Raw genomic sequence first — 14,854 nt, 5'->3', positions numbered from 1 at the left:
AAGAAGCCACTTCTCTCCAGGAAAAACATCAGGGACAGACTGATATTCTGCAAAAGGTACAGGGATTGGACTGCTGAGGACTGGGGTAAAGTCATTTTCTCTGATGAATCCCCTTTCCGATTGTTTGGGGCATCCGGAAAAAAGCTTGTCCGGAGAAGACAAGGTGAGCTCTACCATCAGTCCTGTGTCATGCCAACAGTAAAGCATCCTGAGATCATTCACGTGTGGGGTTGCTTCTCAGCCAAGGGAGTGGGCTCACTCACAATTATGCCTAAGAACACAGCCATGAATAAAGAATGGTACCAACACATCCTCCGAGAGCAACTTCTCCCAACCATCCAGGAACAGTTTGGTGATGAACAATGCATTTTCCAGCATGATGGAGCACCTTGCAATAAGGCAAAAGTGAAAACTAAGTGGCTCGGGGAACAAAACATCAATATTTTGGGTCCATGGCCAGGAAACTCTCCAGACCTTAATCCCATTGAGAACTTGTGGTCAATACTCAAGAGGCAGGTGGACAAACAAAACCCCACAAATTCTAACAAACTCCAAACATTGATTATGCAAGAATGGGCTGCCATCAGTCAGGATGTGGCCCAGAAGCTAATTGACAGCATCCCAGGGTGGATTGCAGAGGTCTTGAAAAAGAAGGGTCAACACTGCAAATATTGACTCTTTGCATCAACTTCATGTAATTGTCAATAAAAGCCTTTGACACTTATGAAATCCTTGTAATTATACTTCAGTATTCCATAGTAAAATCTGTCAAAAATATCTAGACACTGAGGCAGCAAACTTTGTGAAAATTAATATTTGTGTCAAACCTTTGGCCACGACTGTATCTATTCTTCGAATTTGATGGTTAAATCGAATAATTTATAATAGGCTGATTGCAGAATAACATAATGACAAGATATTGCAGATGTAAGGTATATTATTTAGTAAATGAAGTGTACATACATGTTGACAGCATTGTAAAAAAAAAGCACACATTAAGTCCTTAGAAGAAAATGATCAAAGAAATATAAAATATTCTCAATTGAATAGAATTTTAAACAATGAAGGCAGACTGACATTAATGTTCTTGGCACCAAATAATGTGTGGACAGAGGCATAAATAATCCCGGTAAACATTCTTGTAATAATAAAATCATACAGTTGTTCCACTGTTGCCCTTCCATCCCAAAACACATTTAAACTTTCAACTGCATTAAATTGCAAAACCCAACAATAGTAGAAGATGTACAATAACACAAAAAGCAGTGTGGTCAGGAGTCACAGAGTAGTGACTCATCAAACACCTTTAGGTTTCTATGTAAAATCATTTTTTGTAACCATAACACTGTCGTTAAATTGCATTTTAAAAACCATCTTATTGTAGCACTTACAACACACGTCTGTTAGGAGGCCACGTTTACTTCTCAGCGCAGATTTTCAGCGCACAATGTCTTTTTTGGGGTCTTTTTCTGAGGACACAATGTAAACTCTATATCAGGAACTTGTCAAGGGGTGCAAAATGACTTACATCGCGGGGGAAAAACCCACCTCAGTTAGTGTGTGCATTACATAGGCCAAATAGATTCCACAGAATTTACAATCTGTTACACCACCTTTGTGACAGAGAAATCATAACAATCATTGCACCTTTGCTTTACTTCCCTCCTCTCTTCCTCTACTTTCCATTCACTCTCAGTATGAGAGGCCTCATTCCATTTAAGTCTCTGGCACCTACCCCTGTGATTACAAATCTGGGCAGGCCAGGATATATGATGGAGCTTAGCTTCATCACCAAATTGCTTCATCCATTCCTTTCAGATTTGGGCATAGCAAAGGAGCAAGAGGCAAGAGACTGAAATAGAACAGGGCACATATCTCCTTTTTTCCTCCTCTCCTCCCCCTCTAAGATCCAGCTTCCTGTTCCTGCCCTAGTGACTCCAATAGGAGCCCCATAGGTGTTCTCTTCAAACCAATGCTCTCCAGCTTGTTCTCCAACTTGTTCTTGAGGCTCCGCAGTCTAACAGAGGCGTGGATCAATATCACTGTAACAGCGATAGAGGGAAAGAGAAAATAGAAGTCAGGGGTATAACAAATGGAGAGGGGGAGAGAGAGATGTATATGTTTACATTGTGGCAACAAGAATGGGGAGAGGTGAAAGAGAGAATAAATACTAACATAAGATGGGGAAGGCTATGCCGAAGAGGAAGACGGCCACTCCCCCAAGCACTGTGAGGAAGAGGTAGCTGGCCCCCAGAATGGCACCCAGGGCCAGGGACGGGTGGTTCCGGCGGAACCGTCTGATGGGGGCCTGATTCTCTGCTGCCCATACAAACCCCATGAATATCAATGTCACAACTGTGGCCCCCAAGAAGAGGTTGAAGGGCTGGAAATAACTGTCAGACCAGGAGGGATATAGAGATGGCTGATGTTAGTTGACTTTTCTCTATAGGTTATAACTCATTATGTCCCATTGGACCATGAATCCAATACAATGGCGATTAGCTAATATATGATTATGGAACATGGACCCATCACACACCCATATCCACAGAATTTGTGATGACTCGTACTACAATACAAAAGCAGCTAACAAAAGCAGCTGTGCTTGCATTCAAAAAACGACCACGTCAGAAACTTACCCTACTATTCCAAGGATGGTCAAAAACGAGACGAAATAGTTGGACTGGTAATACAGCAAGTTGTTTATGATCCGATTGTTCCATCTCTCCAGATTACGAATATCTGGCACGGCGAATTGAGCCGAGCTCAAAACAAAATCATCTAAGGTTCGGATAGGCGGCGGCTGCACGTCCATTTTTTCCATGTTCAATCAAATAACAGACCACATCTCCCATAATTCAAAGCATGGTAAGGGGCGTGTTCGGTTAGGATAATCAACTGCCCGCATATTGCTGCGTACTTGATAGCATCAGAGGGGATGGATAATAAGCCATACAGAATCAACAATTTAATTATTTTTTCCAGTCAATTACACTGCTAACACTTATTTGTCTGCATCATAAATAAATTAAAATCAACAAATATGGTAGAGCATTCTATACATTACATGTCACACGTTTTGAATGACAAAATAATATCTAATTGTGTCAAAAACCATCTCCATCTCAAGTTTTATGACCATAATAACAAATAAAGAGATGGAGTAGGAAAGTGCTCTGGTTCAACAAAGAGGAGGAGGAGCTAAGGTGCCACGACTCAGAAGGCCGGAATGGAAGGCCGTGTCCATATGCTCATGTGTTCTGCTCCTTAGACCTTATAGTGCTTAGGCTTTGGAAGTGTGTGGGAATGCAAATATGTGGGAATGCATGGCATAGTAGCAATAAAGGGAGCGACATAAACAGCGGAGCAGAACACATGAGCATATGGACACGGCCTTCCATTCCGGCCTTCTGAGTTTGCAAATGGAATCAAGAGATAAGTGTGTTTGTGATGTGACCCTGAATCCCTACCGTTATAATAAGCCTCACGGTTATGAAAGCTGCCATGAGGAGAGGAAATGGAATGATAGTGCAGTTCTCCTCCCTCAGTGCATTACATTTTACAAGCAAAATCAATTACATCAGTTTTGAACAGCATTGATTTTTGTCACCCCTGACACTAACTTCTAATCCTAAATACAGTCATTACATACTCACACATACCTGTATTAATGCCTATTCATGTTTAGCTACCCATTCTATTTCTGTAACTGCGGTTATTCAGCACCAAAAGTCTTAGTCACCACAAAATGCTGGTTTTGTGCATAAATGAATCTGATAAAGGTGGGTATAATTCAGGACCAGTCAGAAGGAACACTGGTGAACCAGTAGACAAAACATATTCATAAACAAATGACTCATATAACCTGTAATCTACCCCTGAGGAATAATAATAATAATAAAGTGCATCTACGTTCTTATGACCATTGGGAGGATGGAGGCTGGTTCAGGGTGAGGTTGCTTACACCAGTGAGGTCAGGTTTCAGAGCACCCATCTCCTCTCTAGTCTGAGATTGTCAGTCACAGTACGCAGGGCTGTAGCTAGGCCCGGCAGCTCCATGGAACCTACTGGGACCCAGTCTGCTGTTGGCTGGCATCCTTAGGAGGAAGCTGGCTGGGGTCATCCACAAAGGGACTCGCTGGATAGGAGAAATAACCATATTTCAACTGTGGTAGTTACTGCTGTGTGGGGGTTTTCAGAAGAACACAACTAGGGTTGTGACATTCATTCAATTCCCAACTAAATGTACAAAGTTTGGAAACACCTACTCATTCAAGGGTTTTTCTTTATTTGTACTATTTTCTACATTGTAGAATAATAGTGAAGACATCGTTACTATGAAATAACACATATGGAATCATTTAGTAACCAAAAAGGTGTTAAACAAAATATATTTCATATTTGAGATTCTTCAAAGTAGCCACCCTTTGCCTTTATGACAGCTTTGCACACTCTTGGCATTCTCTCGACCAGCTTCATGAGAAATGGTTTTCCAACTTTCTTGAAGGAGTTCCCACATATGCTAAGCACTTGTTGGCTGCTTTTCCTTCACTCTGAAGGAAACTCTTCCTAAACCATCTCAATTGGCTTGAGGTCGGGTGATTGTGGAAGCCAGGTCATCTAATGCAGCACTCCATCACTCTGCTTCTTGGTCAAATAGCCCTTACACAGCCTGGAGGTGTGTTGGGTCAAACCAGATGGGATGGCATATCGCTGCAGAATGCTGTGTAGCAATGCTGGTTAAGTGTGCCATGAATTCTAAATAAATCAGAAAAGCACCATAACACCTCCTCCATGCTTCATGGTGGGAACCACACATGCGGAGATCATCCACTCACCTACTCTGCGTCCCCCCAAAACATGGCGGTTGGAACCAAAAATCTCAAATTTGGACTCATCAGACCAAAGGACAGATTTACACCGGTCTAATGTCCATTGCTTGTGTTTCTTGGCCCAAACAATTATCTTATTTTTATTGGTGTCCTTTAGTAGTGGTTTCTTTGCAGCAATTCGACCACGAAGGCCTAATTCACGCAGTCTCCTCTGAACAGTTGATGTTGAGACGGGTCTGTTACTTGAACTCTGTGAAGCATTTATTTGGACTGCAATCTGAGGTGCAGTTAACTCTAATGAACTTATCCTCTGCCGCAGAGGTAACTCTGGGTCTTCCTTTCCTGTGGCGGTCCTCATGAGAGCCAGTTTCATCATAGCGCTTCATAGTTTTTACAACTGCACTTAAGAAACGTTTAAAATTCTTGAAATGTTCCATATTGACTGACCTTCATGTCTTAAAGTAACGATGGACTGTCATTTCTCTTTGCTAATATGAGCTGTTCTTGCCATAATATGGACTCGGTCTTTTGCCAAATATGACTATCTTCTGTAAACCACCCCAACTGATTGGCTCAAAGAAATTCCACCAATTAACTTTTAACAAGGCACACCTGTTAATTGAAATGCATTCCAGGTGACTACCCCATGAAGCTGGTTGAGAGAATGCCAAGAGTGTGCAAAGCTCTCATCAAGGCAAAGGGTGACTACTTGAAATAATCTCAAATATAAAATATATTTTGATTTGTTTAACACTTTTTTGGTTACTACATGATTCTATATGTGCTATTTCACTATTATTCTACCATGTAGAAATGAGTAAAAATAAAGAAAAGCCCTGGAATGAGTAGGTGTGTCCAAACGTTTGACTGACCTGACTGCACTGTTCATTCGACTGCATACAGAGTTCAGTCAAATCAGGCTTCTACAACGGTTCCAGGGCTGTCTCTAAACATTACTTACGGTTCTGAAACTGCTGTGCGGTGTATCTGGTGAGAAGGATCCCAAAGCCCTCGATCAAGGCCAACAGGATGCCCCCCATCATGGCCGACCCCACCATAGCCAAAGGCCCACCTAAGGAGAGCATAAAGCCAACAGTCAAGCCCTTGAGCTAATCTGACTTTGTTGGGTGGGTGGGGCAAGATGGTCAGGCAGGGGGTGGGGATGGCTTCAGATCAGAGGGTCTTGAAAAAAAGATGAAATATACAAAATCTGTTACATCTAGAATAAATGTATTGTCAAATGAATGTTTGTCTCAACACTCACTGCGTGCAGCCAGGACTGCCCCAGTCATCGCCCCACTAGTTATAGAGTTCCAGGGGTCCTCTTTCCCTCGAATACGGACCAGGCCACAGTCGATTGTAGAGAAGAGTCCACCCCACACAGCAAAGCTACCTGCAGGAACATCACACACAGCGTTAGTGATATATAGGGCTGGCACAATTACTGTATAACGTGTAACCGACGGTTATGGATAAAGACCATCATGAAAATAAAATAACCATCATAACCAGCTGACTGACGACTGGACAGCTGGCATTCGTGATGATGAATGTTTGTACTGTGTGCAGTACAAGAGAGAACTACTGTAAAGACAGTGACCCTTACCGCCAATCTGTGGAGCTCTTAATCTCACAGCATTGGCGCTACCTTTTAGTCTGTGCCGAAAGCCCTGTGCAGAGACGGAGACATTGCTTTTTCGATCACTGTTCTTATATTGATCTTAAAATATCTTTCATAAGCTAAGAGAGAGTCTTTCAAACTCACCACAGGGGCATTCCGAAAGCCCTTGACTGACTGGAACACCCCTCCGCCGATGGCCCCCATGGTGAACGCACCACCACAGTCATCTACTATTCTCCAGGGACTGAGAAGTGTGTGTAGGGGCCATGGGTAAACAAACCACAATACAGATATTAACGAGAAACCACTTGTCTATCTATGCATAAATATGTAGGCCTATTACTGGTATATAAACGATTTACCTAATATACTGTAGCGACCCGCTTGGACAGTTATGTGCCTGTGTTCTAATGTGTGGTTATCAGGGCAGTTTGATCTGGGTTTGGCGGATCCAGCATACCAGTCCCCCTTGCTGTCTGCCAATCAAAGGAATACCTGGAATGTTTCAGTGCCAGGCATCCTTGTGGTTGGTGGAACAGCAGAGGGCAAACAGTAGCCTGTGTGAGTTCTGGTTAATAAAACGTTCAATTTGAAAATGCGATCCTCTGTTGTGGACATTCTTTCATGTATGATCTACCAAGGTCTTTACAATACTATAACTATCTACCTAATACTAGTTAATAGTAATATTAGTTTGGACCTAAAACTTCCACATACTTAGACAATGTCTAGCGAGCTAGCTATGCCTGGCTAGATGTAGCTATGTTACGCAACTTGTTTAGCAAGCTAGCTAACGATAACTTACTGCTAGCGGACTAAACTCCACTCCATGGTGAAGGAACTTCGTCAAAAATTTCCTTCACCATGGATGGAGTGGAGTTTACTCTGCTAGTTAGCTATAATTCAACCATCATTTGCGTAATGACTCGGACATAAATGGCATAATAACCATTATGGTAAAGCAGAAAAGTATGTTGGCTAAAGAGTGATAGCACCAATATTGACAACTGTCTACTTAATTGTCTGTCTGAAATGTACTTCACCAAGGTTCACGGGCATATTCTTCCATGTTTGTTGTTGCTGTCCGTGCTATGACGACATATTTCTGAGACTAATGCCACGATCGAAACAACTGAGAACTGGGAAAATCGGAATTACGACTTCATGGCGTTCAAAACAACTGGGAACTCTGGGAAAAACGAGCTCCGATTGGGAAAAAAACATTTGAACGGTCATTCAACTCGGAATTCTAACTCAGGAACTCGGGCCTCTTTCTAGAGCTTCGACTTTCAGACCTGAAGACCACTGACGTCATGATTTGACCTCGTATGTTTCCGAATTCCCAGCAGTTCTGAAAGCGGCAACCGATTCCCTCCCCCAACTAACGACGCAATCATTGTGCGCTTGGGCTGTGTGACTGGCTGCTGGTTAGATTTCGCTCCACATCTGAACTAAAGTAAGGACACATTTGGATGCAGGTAATTATAAACTGGTATTCACATTTGATTACATTAACGTTTTCCCTATACAGCTAATTTCGATTGTCTGAAAATGTTAGTTAGCTAGCCACTAACGGTCAGACGCGAGTGAGGTAGCTAGCTACACGTTAGAAAATCGTATTTATGGCTAAGTTAGTTAGCTAGTTTGGGGCCATCGACTCAACGGGCTATAACGGTAATCGTTCATTTTCTCCCGTAGGATGCCTCTGCCCCCGGCGTTACTGGCTCGCCTAGCCAAAAGAGGGATTCTTAAGCACTCAGATCAAGGTATGGCTACAACAATAAAATAAAAATAAAATACTCACTGCAAAAATGCTAGCTAGTAGCTAAAACATTACACTTCCTGTCTCTAGATGCGGATGAGGAGATCATTGCTGAGGACTATGATGACAACAATGTAGATTATGAGGCCACTGCCCGTGAGAATTTACCTCCCAACTGGTACAAAGTATTTGACCCTATTTGGTAAGCACTCTTTCAGATTCTCCACTAAACATGTAGATTGCACAACACCTATTGGGTATGGCTAGTGGACAGCAGCTGTTATGGAGTGATTTGTTTTTGGTTGTGGACTGACTTTAAAATTACATGCATTTTGTGTCCTTAGTGGTCTGCCATACTACTGGAATGTGGAATCTGACCTAGTTGCCTGGCTGTCCCCAACCGACCCCACATCTGTGATAACCAAAGCTGCCAAGAAGTCAAGGGGTAAGAACAGTCCTGGCTTGACCACCCAGTAGAGCGGAGACTGTTTCATGTATTCAGACTCAGTATTTTGGATGGATTTGATTCTGACAATCTTGGTCTTGCTTCAGTTTCAACTGTTCTGCCTACGTCTATTTTAGGCAGGGTTTCTGTATAACACTTTGTGACACCGGCTGGGGTATAAAGGGCTTTATAAATACATTTGATTGATCTTGCTAACTCAAATATTCAATCTTACAGCAGAGGTTGGGGAGGACAGAGGAGAGAGACAAATTGAGAAGCCAGACAGAGAGAGGGAGCGAGAGAGGGACAAAGATCGGGAACCAGAAATGGAGAGGGAAAGAGGGAGGAATGACGGGAGGGAAAGAGACAGGCGGATGCAGAGGAGAGAAGACTTTGCCCCCTACAGCAAGAACAAACGAGGTAAATATTCATAACATTGTATCTCTTGCTCAAAACAAATATTGCAACCATACCCAAATCAAATGGCTTATGTACACTTGCTAACAGGTTTCTGTAAACTGTATTTTGCAGGGAGGAAGGATGAGGAGATGGACCCAATGGATCCCAGTGCTTATTCTGATGCTCCCAAGTAAGGCCACTGACCCAATCATTCATTGCTACCTTTCTTTGCATTGTGAGCTTCATGTCCATTGTCAGAAATCCCTGGCACTCTTTTTCTCCTGCCCTGTATGTATGGCTGTGGTGGTCATCAAATTATGTCAACCGGTAACTGTCATGCAAATAACTGCCCGTCTCACGGTATTGACCGTTAACTAACATAAACACATTTAGCATAGCCTACAAGCCACTGATCCGGACCTTTGGAACATCTACATTTTAAAAGGTGTTGTCTATCCATTTAATATAGCCTACACCATCACAATAAACCCATTATTTATTTTAGGCAGTTCTAAATAAATATTATAAAAAGAAAATGTAGCCTATTTCGGAAGAATAACATATTCTGAGTCATCCTTATGTTAGGCCTTGATCTGGCTATGCCATATGGCTGTGGGCTACACTAGTTCATTTAGCAGGCAAGCTTGCTTGTACTTCCTGTGGCATTATTTTATAGTAAGAACAATACAATTGAACATTGCTAAATAAAATAGAAACAATATTTTTCCTAAATGATTTCCGAGGGACTGCGCACATATATTGAAATTCCACATGAGAAAGGTTGCCGACTCCTCGTATAGACTATACTGGCAACTTCTGGAGAATAATGGCAGAATCTGCAAATGTCAGCAAGAGCGGGAGGAGAATAGTTGGGTCAGGTTCTTTTAATTATTTTTTTTTACTTCTGGTTATCAAGATCTATCTAGCTCTCTGGTGCCCACTTGAGGCATCAAACCGTAAGCTTAAAGCATCAGACGAGCTCAATACATTTAGTTGATTTTATTAAAACACGTAGGGTGTGTCTATATATAGACAAATACACTTTACAAATACGTGCAGGCACTCCGTATTGCGTTGTGCATAAGACCAGCCCTTAACTGTGGTCTATTGGCCATATACCACACCCCCTCTTGCTTTATTGCTTTATTTTATAGGAAGTAACTGTAAAAGTACTACTGGTGATATATGTAATGGGGAATTGATATACACTAACAATCAAACAAACAATTCACACGATTAAGTTATCAAACAATGAATGTGCACAAATTGGCAGGAGAGACTGCATTTTGGAGAGAGTTGTGCAACGGAGGCCAATCTGACATCTGGATCGGTTATGCAGCATTTACACTGATGTGGCCTCAACAAGTCAGGGCATTCATACTTCTTGCGCTTCACGGGGCAGTGCAGAGCTGTTGTCAAGGAAGTGAGTTTGTGTTTATACAGGATGTACTGCCCCCACCTACCATCAACCAATCATGTTGATGCGGTGCTATACAGTACCCTCTGTATTGTTACAATATTAGGGAGGCGCATGGCGATGCACTACAGAGCTCTATTTGACCTCTGGAAACTCACAATGGCGTCACAAACTCCATATGGAGCCTCCGACCACATTTTTGAATCAAGAATAAATGGGTTTTTGGTCTAAGCCTCCAATGGATTCATTCACTGAGATGGGCGCAAATATATACAGTGCATTAGGAAGGTATTCAGACCCCTTGACTTTTTCCACATTTTGTTACGTTACAGCCTTATTCTAAAATTGATTCAATTGTTGCTTTTATCTCATCAATCTACACACAATACCCCATAATGATAAAGCAAAAAATCAATTTTTTGCAAATGTATAAAAAACAAACTGAAATCACATTAAATTTACATTTGGGGCGGCAGGGTAGCCTAGTGGTTAGAGTGTTGGACTAGTAACCGGAAGGTTGCAAGTTCAAATCCCCTAGTAAAATAAAGGTAAAATAAATAAACATAAGTATTCAGACCCTTTACTCAGTACTTTGTGGAAGCACCTTTGGCAGCGATTACAGCCTGGCACACCTGTATTTCGGGAGTTTCTCCCAAACGACAAGTGGGCTGTCATGTGCCTTTGACTGAGGACTGGCTTCCAACGGGCCACCCTACCATAAAGGCCTGATTGGTGGAATGCTGCAGAGATGGTTGTCCTTCTGGAAGGTTTTCCCATCTCCACAGAGGAACTCTGGAGCTCTGTCTGAGTGACCATCTGGTTCTTGGTCACTTCCCTGACCAAGGCCCTTCTTCCCCGTTTGCTCAGTTTGGTCAGGCGGCTAGGTCTAGGAAGAGTTTTGGTGATTCCAAACTTCTTCCATTTAATAATGGAGGCCACTGTGTTCTTGGGGACCTTCAATGCTGCAGAAATGTTTTGGTACCCTTCCCCAGATCTGTGCCTCGACACAATCCAATCTCGGCGCTCTAGATACAATTCCTTCAACCATTTTTTGCCATGACATGCACTATCAACTGTGGGACCTTATATAGACAGGTGCCTTTCCAAATCCTCTCAAATCAATTGAATTTACCACAGGTGGACCCCAATCAAATTGTAGAAACATCTCAAGGATGATCAATGGAAACAGGATGCACCTGAGCTCAATTTCGAGTCTCACAGCAAAGGGTCTGAATACTTTAAATAAGGTTTGTTTTTCATTACATTTGCAAAAATATCTAAAAACAAGTTTTTGCTTTGTCATTATGGGGTATTGTGTGTAGATTGAGGGGGAAATAATTGTATCCATTTTAGAATAAGGCTGTAACGTAACAAAATGTGGGCAAATGGAAGGGGTCTGAATACTTCCTGAATGCACTGTATGTGTGGAATAATTTTTTCTTTAGAATGACCTACAAAAACAATGTCCATCCATAGCCTGTACTTGAATGGAGGAAGTGCTTACCGCAGGTACATTTGTAATATGCCAGGTAGGCCACACCTGTTGTAAAGCGGATTAATGTGTAATGACTTGGCTTGTGAGAACACGTCTCACTAGGCTCTGTAGGCTATGGGCTTTCCAGCCCTGTTCAGGGGTCCTAGGTCTATAGGCTGCGCTTAGTTATTTGGCCACTTTAGTTGTGATGCAAACCTTTTACAAACATCTATGCCTAGGCTAGCTACAAAATCCCCAAAATACACGCTGGGAAAGAGGTGAGAATATCAATCAATCAAGACTATTCTCAATTTAATATTGTCCTTAAATATACTAAATAATATATGTTTGAAATTAGTTATGATTTAGAATGGTCACAAAAGGGTCCATAATAATGACCCAATCAAATTTTATTGGTCACATACACATGGTTAGCAGATGTTATTGTGAGTGTAGCGAAATGCATGTGCTTCTAGTTCCGACAGTACAGTAATATCTAACAAGTAATCTAACAATTCCACAACTAGCTAATACACACAAATCTAAGTAAAGGGATGGAATAAGAATATATACATATAATATATGGATGAGCAATGACCGAGCGTCATAGGCAAGATGCAATAGATGGTATAGAATATACATATGGGATGAGTCATGCAAGATACGTAAACATTATTAAAGTGACTAGTGATCCATTTATTAAAGTGGCCAATGATTTCAAGTCTGTATGTAGGCAGCAGGATAGCGAATGGAGGACGATTCTCCTGCGGTTCATTTTCATGCTAGCCAGGCATTCTTCTCTGGTTGTTTTTTAAGATTTATTTAACTAGGGAAGTCCGTTAAGAACAAATTCTTATTTACAATGACGGCCTAGACCGGCCAAACCCTAACGACGATGGGCCAATTGTGCGACGGCCAATCACGGCCGGTTGTGATACGGCCTGGAATCGAACCAGGTCTGTAGTGATGCCTCTAGCACTGAGATGCAGTGCCTTAGACTCGGGAGCGTAGCAAAGTGCTTAATACTAGGAAAGTGGAAATATAGTGGTGTTGGAGGGCCAATTGGAGGCACTCTTTCCTCTGGTCTAATTTTTTTTTATCCCAGTGCCCCAGGGCAGTGATCGGGGACATTGCCCTGTGTAGGGTGCCGTCTTACGGATGGGACATTAAACGGGTGTCCTGACTCTGTGGTCACTCTAGATCCCAAGCCACTTATCGTAAAAGTAGGGGTGTTAACCCCGGTGTCCTGGTTAAATTCTCAATCTGGTCTTCATACTGCACCATCATGGCCACCTAATCATCCCCAGCTTTCAATTGGCTCATTCATCCCCCTCCTCTCCCCTGAAACTATTCCCCATGTCGTTGATGTCAATGAGAACGTGTTCTCAGTCAACTTACCTGCTAAAATAAGGGTTAAATAAAAAAGCCTGTGGGATCCTCTTTTTAAGAGGCCATTAACTCAGTTCTCACGTAATTGCATAGCATATAGAAATATTATGAAACATGGGCTATAGAAACACTTATTTCAGTCCATGCATCAACCGCTCTCTGAATGCCAGGGCTCTCATTAAGAGTTTGATTTGATTGCATTTTCAGGGACGTCAGTGATTAGAGGGACAATGGAGCTCTGAGTACCCAGCCATTAGCAAGTTTGGTAGGCTACTAATGACCAACGGCATTCAGAGTGCAGTGTTGAAGAAGCCTAGCTACCGTGACTCAATAGTCACGTGGAAATTGAACTGCTGTCATGACTCGTAACACAGTCACCGTAACAGCCCTTCTGCATGTATCTAAAAATGTATTTTTCCCCACACAGGGGCAATTGGTCCACTGGCTTGCCCAAGCGTAATGAGGCGAAGACAGGGGCGGACACCACGGCAGCAGGGCCTCTGTTCCAGCAGCGCCCGTACCCCAGCCCCGGAGCTGTACTCCGGGCCAACGCAGCCAATAAAAAGCCCCCCAGTGACGACGACGACGACTGACCACAGGGGTTCACACTCGGCAGGAAACACAACTGTGGGCTCCTTGCCTGCTACGTTTGGATGAAGTTACCTTTCTATTCTCAGTCCATACACTACATGGAATGTGAGACCCCTGCTGACAGAGCTTATCTGGTGAGGCGGAAACAAGTTGTGCTTCTGCACGTGTAAATATTGCTTGGTATTTTTTTGGTATGACTGAAATGTTACCTGTAGGCTACCATTGATCATCAGATGAGTGGCATTTGCTAAATAAATGCTAAATAAATGACTTGCGCTGTTTTTTTCCCCTTTTTGAAAAGAGGCTACATGTGCAATGCTATTGCAGTAAACATGGCAAATTAAGGGCATCATTCTGAATATATTAGTATTACCATATATATATATATATATATACACACAGTATATCACAAGTGAGTACACCCCTCACATTTTTGTAAATATGAGTATATCTTTTCATGTGACAACACTGAAGAAATTACACTTTGCTACAATGTAAAGTAGTGAGTGTACAGCTTGTATAAGTGTAAATTTGCTTTACCCTCAAAATAACTCAACACACAGCCATTAATGTCTAAACCGCTGGCAACAAAAGTGAGTACACCCCTAAGTGAAAATGTCCAAATTGGGCCCAAAGTGTCAATGTTGTGTGTGGCCACCATTTTCCAGCACTGCCTTAACCTTCTTGGGCATGGAGTTCACCAGAGCTTCACAGGTTGCCACTGGAGTCCTCTTCCACTCCTCCATGACGACATCCACGGAGCTGCCTGATGTTGACTCCTCCACCTTCCATTTGAGGATGCCCCACAGATGCTCAATAGGGTTTAGGTCTGGAGACATGCTTGGCCAGTCCATCACCTTTACCCTCAGCTTCTTTAGCAAGGCAGTGGTCGTCTTGGTGTGTTTGGGGTCGTTATCATGTTGG

The 14,854-nt window shown here is 42.5% G+C and overlaps 3 protein-coding genes across 5 annotated transcripts; 1 reads left to right on the top strand and 2 right to left on the bottom strand.

The window, feature by feature from the left end:
- Window positions 1–928: 928 nt before the first annotated feature.
- LOC135528274 (PRA1 family protein 2-like) lies at window positions 929–2,929 on the bottom strand. Its single transcript, XM_064957242.1, has 3 exons — window positions 2,640–2,929; window positions 2,176–2,393; window positions 929–2,042 (listed from the first exon to the last, which is right to left on the bottom strand). Exons 1-3 carry the CDS (start codon window positions 2,822–2,824, stop codon window positions 1,903–1,905), a joined length of 543 nt encoding a protein of 180 aa, XP_064813314.1. The 5' UTR covers window positions 2,825–2,929; the 3' UTR covers window positions 929–1,902.
- A 26-nt stretch (window positions 2,930–2,955) lies between these two features.
- Window positions 2,956–7,801, bottom strand: LOC135528275 (mitochondrial import inner membrane translocase subunit Tim17-B). 2 transcript variants are annotated; one of them, XM_064957243.1, is made up of 6 exons: window positions 7,497–7,801; window positions 6,598–6,697; window positions 6,439–6,502; window positions 6,097–6,225; window positions 5,794–5,904; window positions 2,956–4,138 (listed from the first exon to the last, which is right to left on the bottom strand). In XM_064957243.1, exons 1-6 carry the CDS (start codon window positions 7,520–7,522, stop codon window positions 4,065–4,067), a joined length of 504 nt encoding a protein of 167 aa, XP_064813315.1. In that variant the 5' UTR covers window positions 7,523–7,801; the 3' UTR covers window positions 2,956–4,064. The 2 variants fall into 2 exon arrangements, with proteins under 2 accessions (XP_064813315.1, XP_064813316.1); XM_064957244.1 differs by having other exon boundaries at window positions 6,816–7,800.
- A 21-nt stretch (window positions 7,802–7,822) lies between these two features.
- Window positions 7,823–14,200, top strand: pqbp1 (polyglutamine binding protein 1). 2 transcript variants are annotated; one of them, XM_064957239.1, is made up of 7 exons: window positions 7,823–7,931; window positions 8,152–8,219; window positions 8,306–8,417; window positions 8,560–8,660; window positions 8,898–9,080; window positions 9,192–9,249; window positions 13,767–14,200. In XM_064957239.1, exons 2-7 carry the CDS (start codon window positions 8,153–8,155, stop codon window positions 13,930–13,932), a joined length of 687 nt encoding a protein of 228 aa, XP_064813311.1. In that variant the 5' UTR covers window positions 7,823–7,931; window position 8,152; the 3' UTR covers window positions 13,933–14,200. The 2 variants fall into 2 exon arrangements, with proteins under 2 accessions (XP_064813311.1, XP_064813312.1); XM_064957240.1 differs by having other exon boundaries at window positions 7,850–7,909.
- The last annotated feature ends 654 nt before the right edge of the window (window positions 14,201–14,854 follow it).

Source organism: Oncorhynchus masou, chromosome 33 (genome assembly GCF_036934945.1).
Source record: "Oncorhynchus masou masou isolate Uvic2021 chromosome 33, UVic_Omas_1.1, whole genome shotgun sequence".
NCBI lineage: Eukaryota > Metazoa > Chordata > Actinopteri > Salmoniformes > Salmonidae > Oncorhynchus > Oncorhynchus masou.
This window is presented reverse-complemented; position numbering and strand designations above follow the sequence as displayed.

Excerpts from the sequence above, each read along its gene's own strand:
- pqbp1 (XM_064957239.1), top strand. The coding sequence starts at position 8,153 with ATGCCTCTGCCCCCGGCGTTACTGGCTCGCCTAGCCAAAAGAGGGATT. Across the intron at positions 9,081-9,191 it reads CTACAGCAAGAACAAACGAG|GGAGGAAGGATGAGGAGATG; the intron begins GTAAATATTCAT and ends TGTATTTTGCAG. Across the intron at positions 9,250-13,766 it reads GCTTATTCTGATGCTCCCAA|GGGCAATTGGTCCACTGGCT; the intron begins GTAAGGCCACTG and ends TTCCCCACACAG.
- LOC135528275 (XM_064957243.1), bottom strand. The coding sequence starts at position 7,522 with ATGGAAGAATATGCCCGTGAACCTTG. Across the intron at positions 6,503-6,597 it reads GCTTTCGGAATGCCCCTGTG|GGCTTTCGGCACAGACTAAA; the intron begins GTGAGTTTGAAA and ends GTCTCTGCACAG. Across the intron at positions 6,226-6,438 it reads AAGAGCTCCACAGATTGGCG|GTAGCTTTGCTGTGTGGGGT; the intron begins GTAAGGGTCACT and ends ATGTTCCTGCAG.
- LOC135528274 (XM_064957242.1), bottom strand. The coding sequence starts at position 2,824 with ATGGAAAAAATGGACGTGCAGCCGCCGCCTATCCGAACCTTAGATGAT. Across the intron at positions 2,394-2,639 it reads ACCATCCTTGGAATAGTAGG|TTATTTCCAGCCCTTCAACC; the intron begins GTAAGTTTCTGA and ends CTGGTCTGACAG. Across the intron at positions 2,043-2,175 it reads CATAGCCTTCCCCATCTTAT|TGATATTGATCCACGCCTCT; the intron begins GTTAGTATTTAT and ends TCGCTGTTACAG.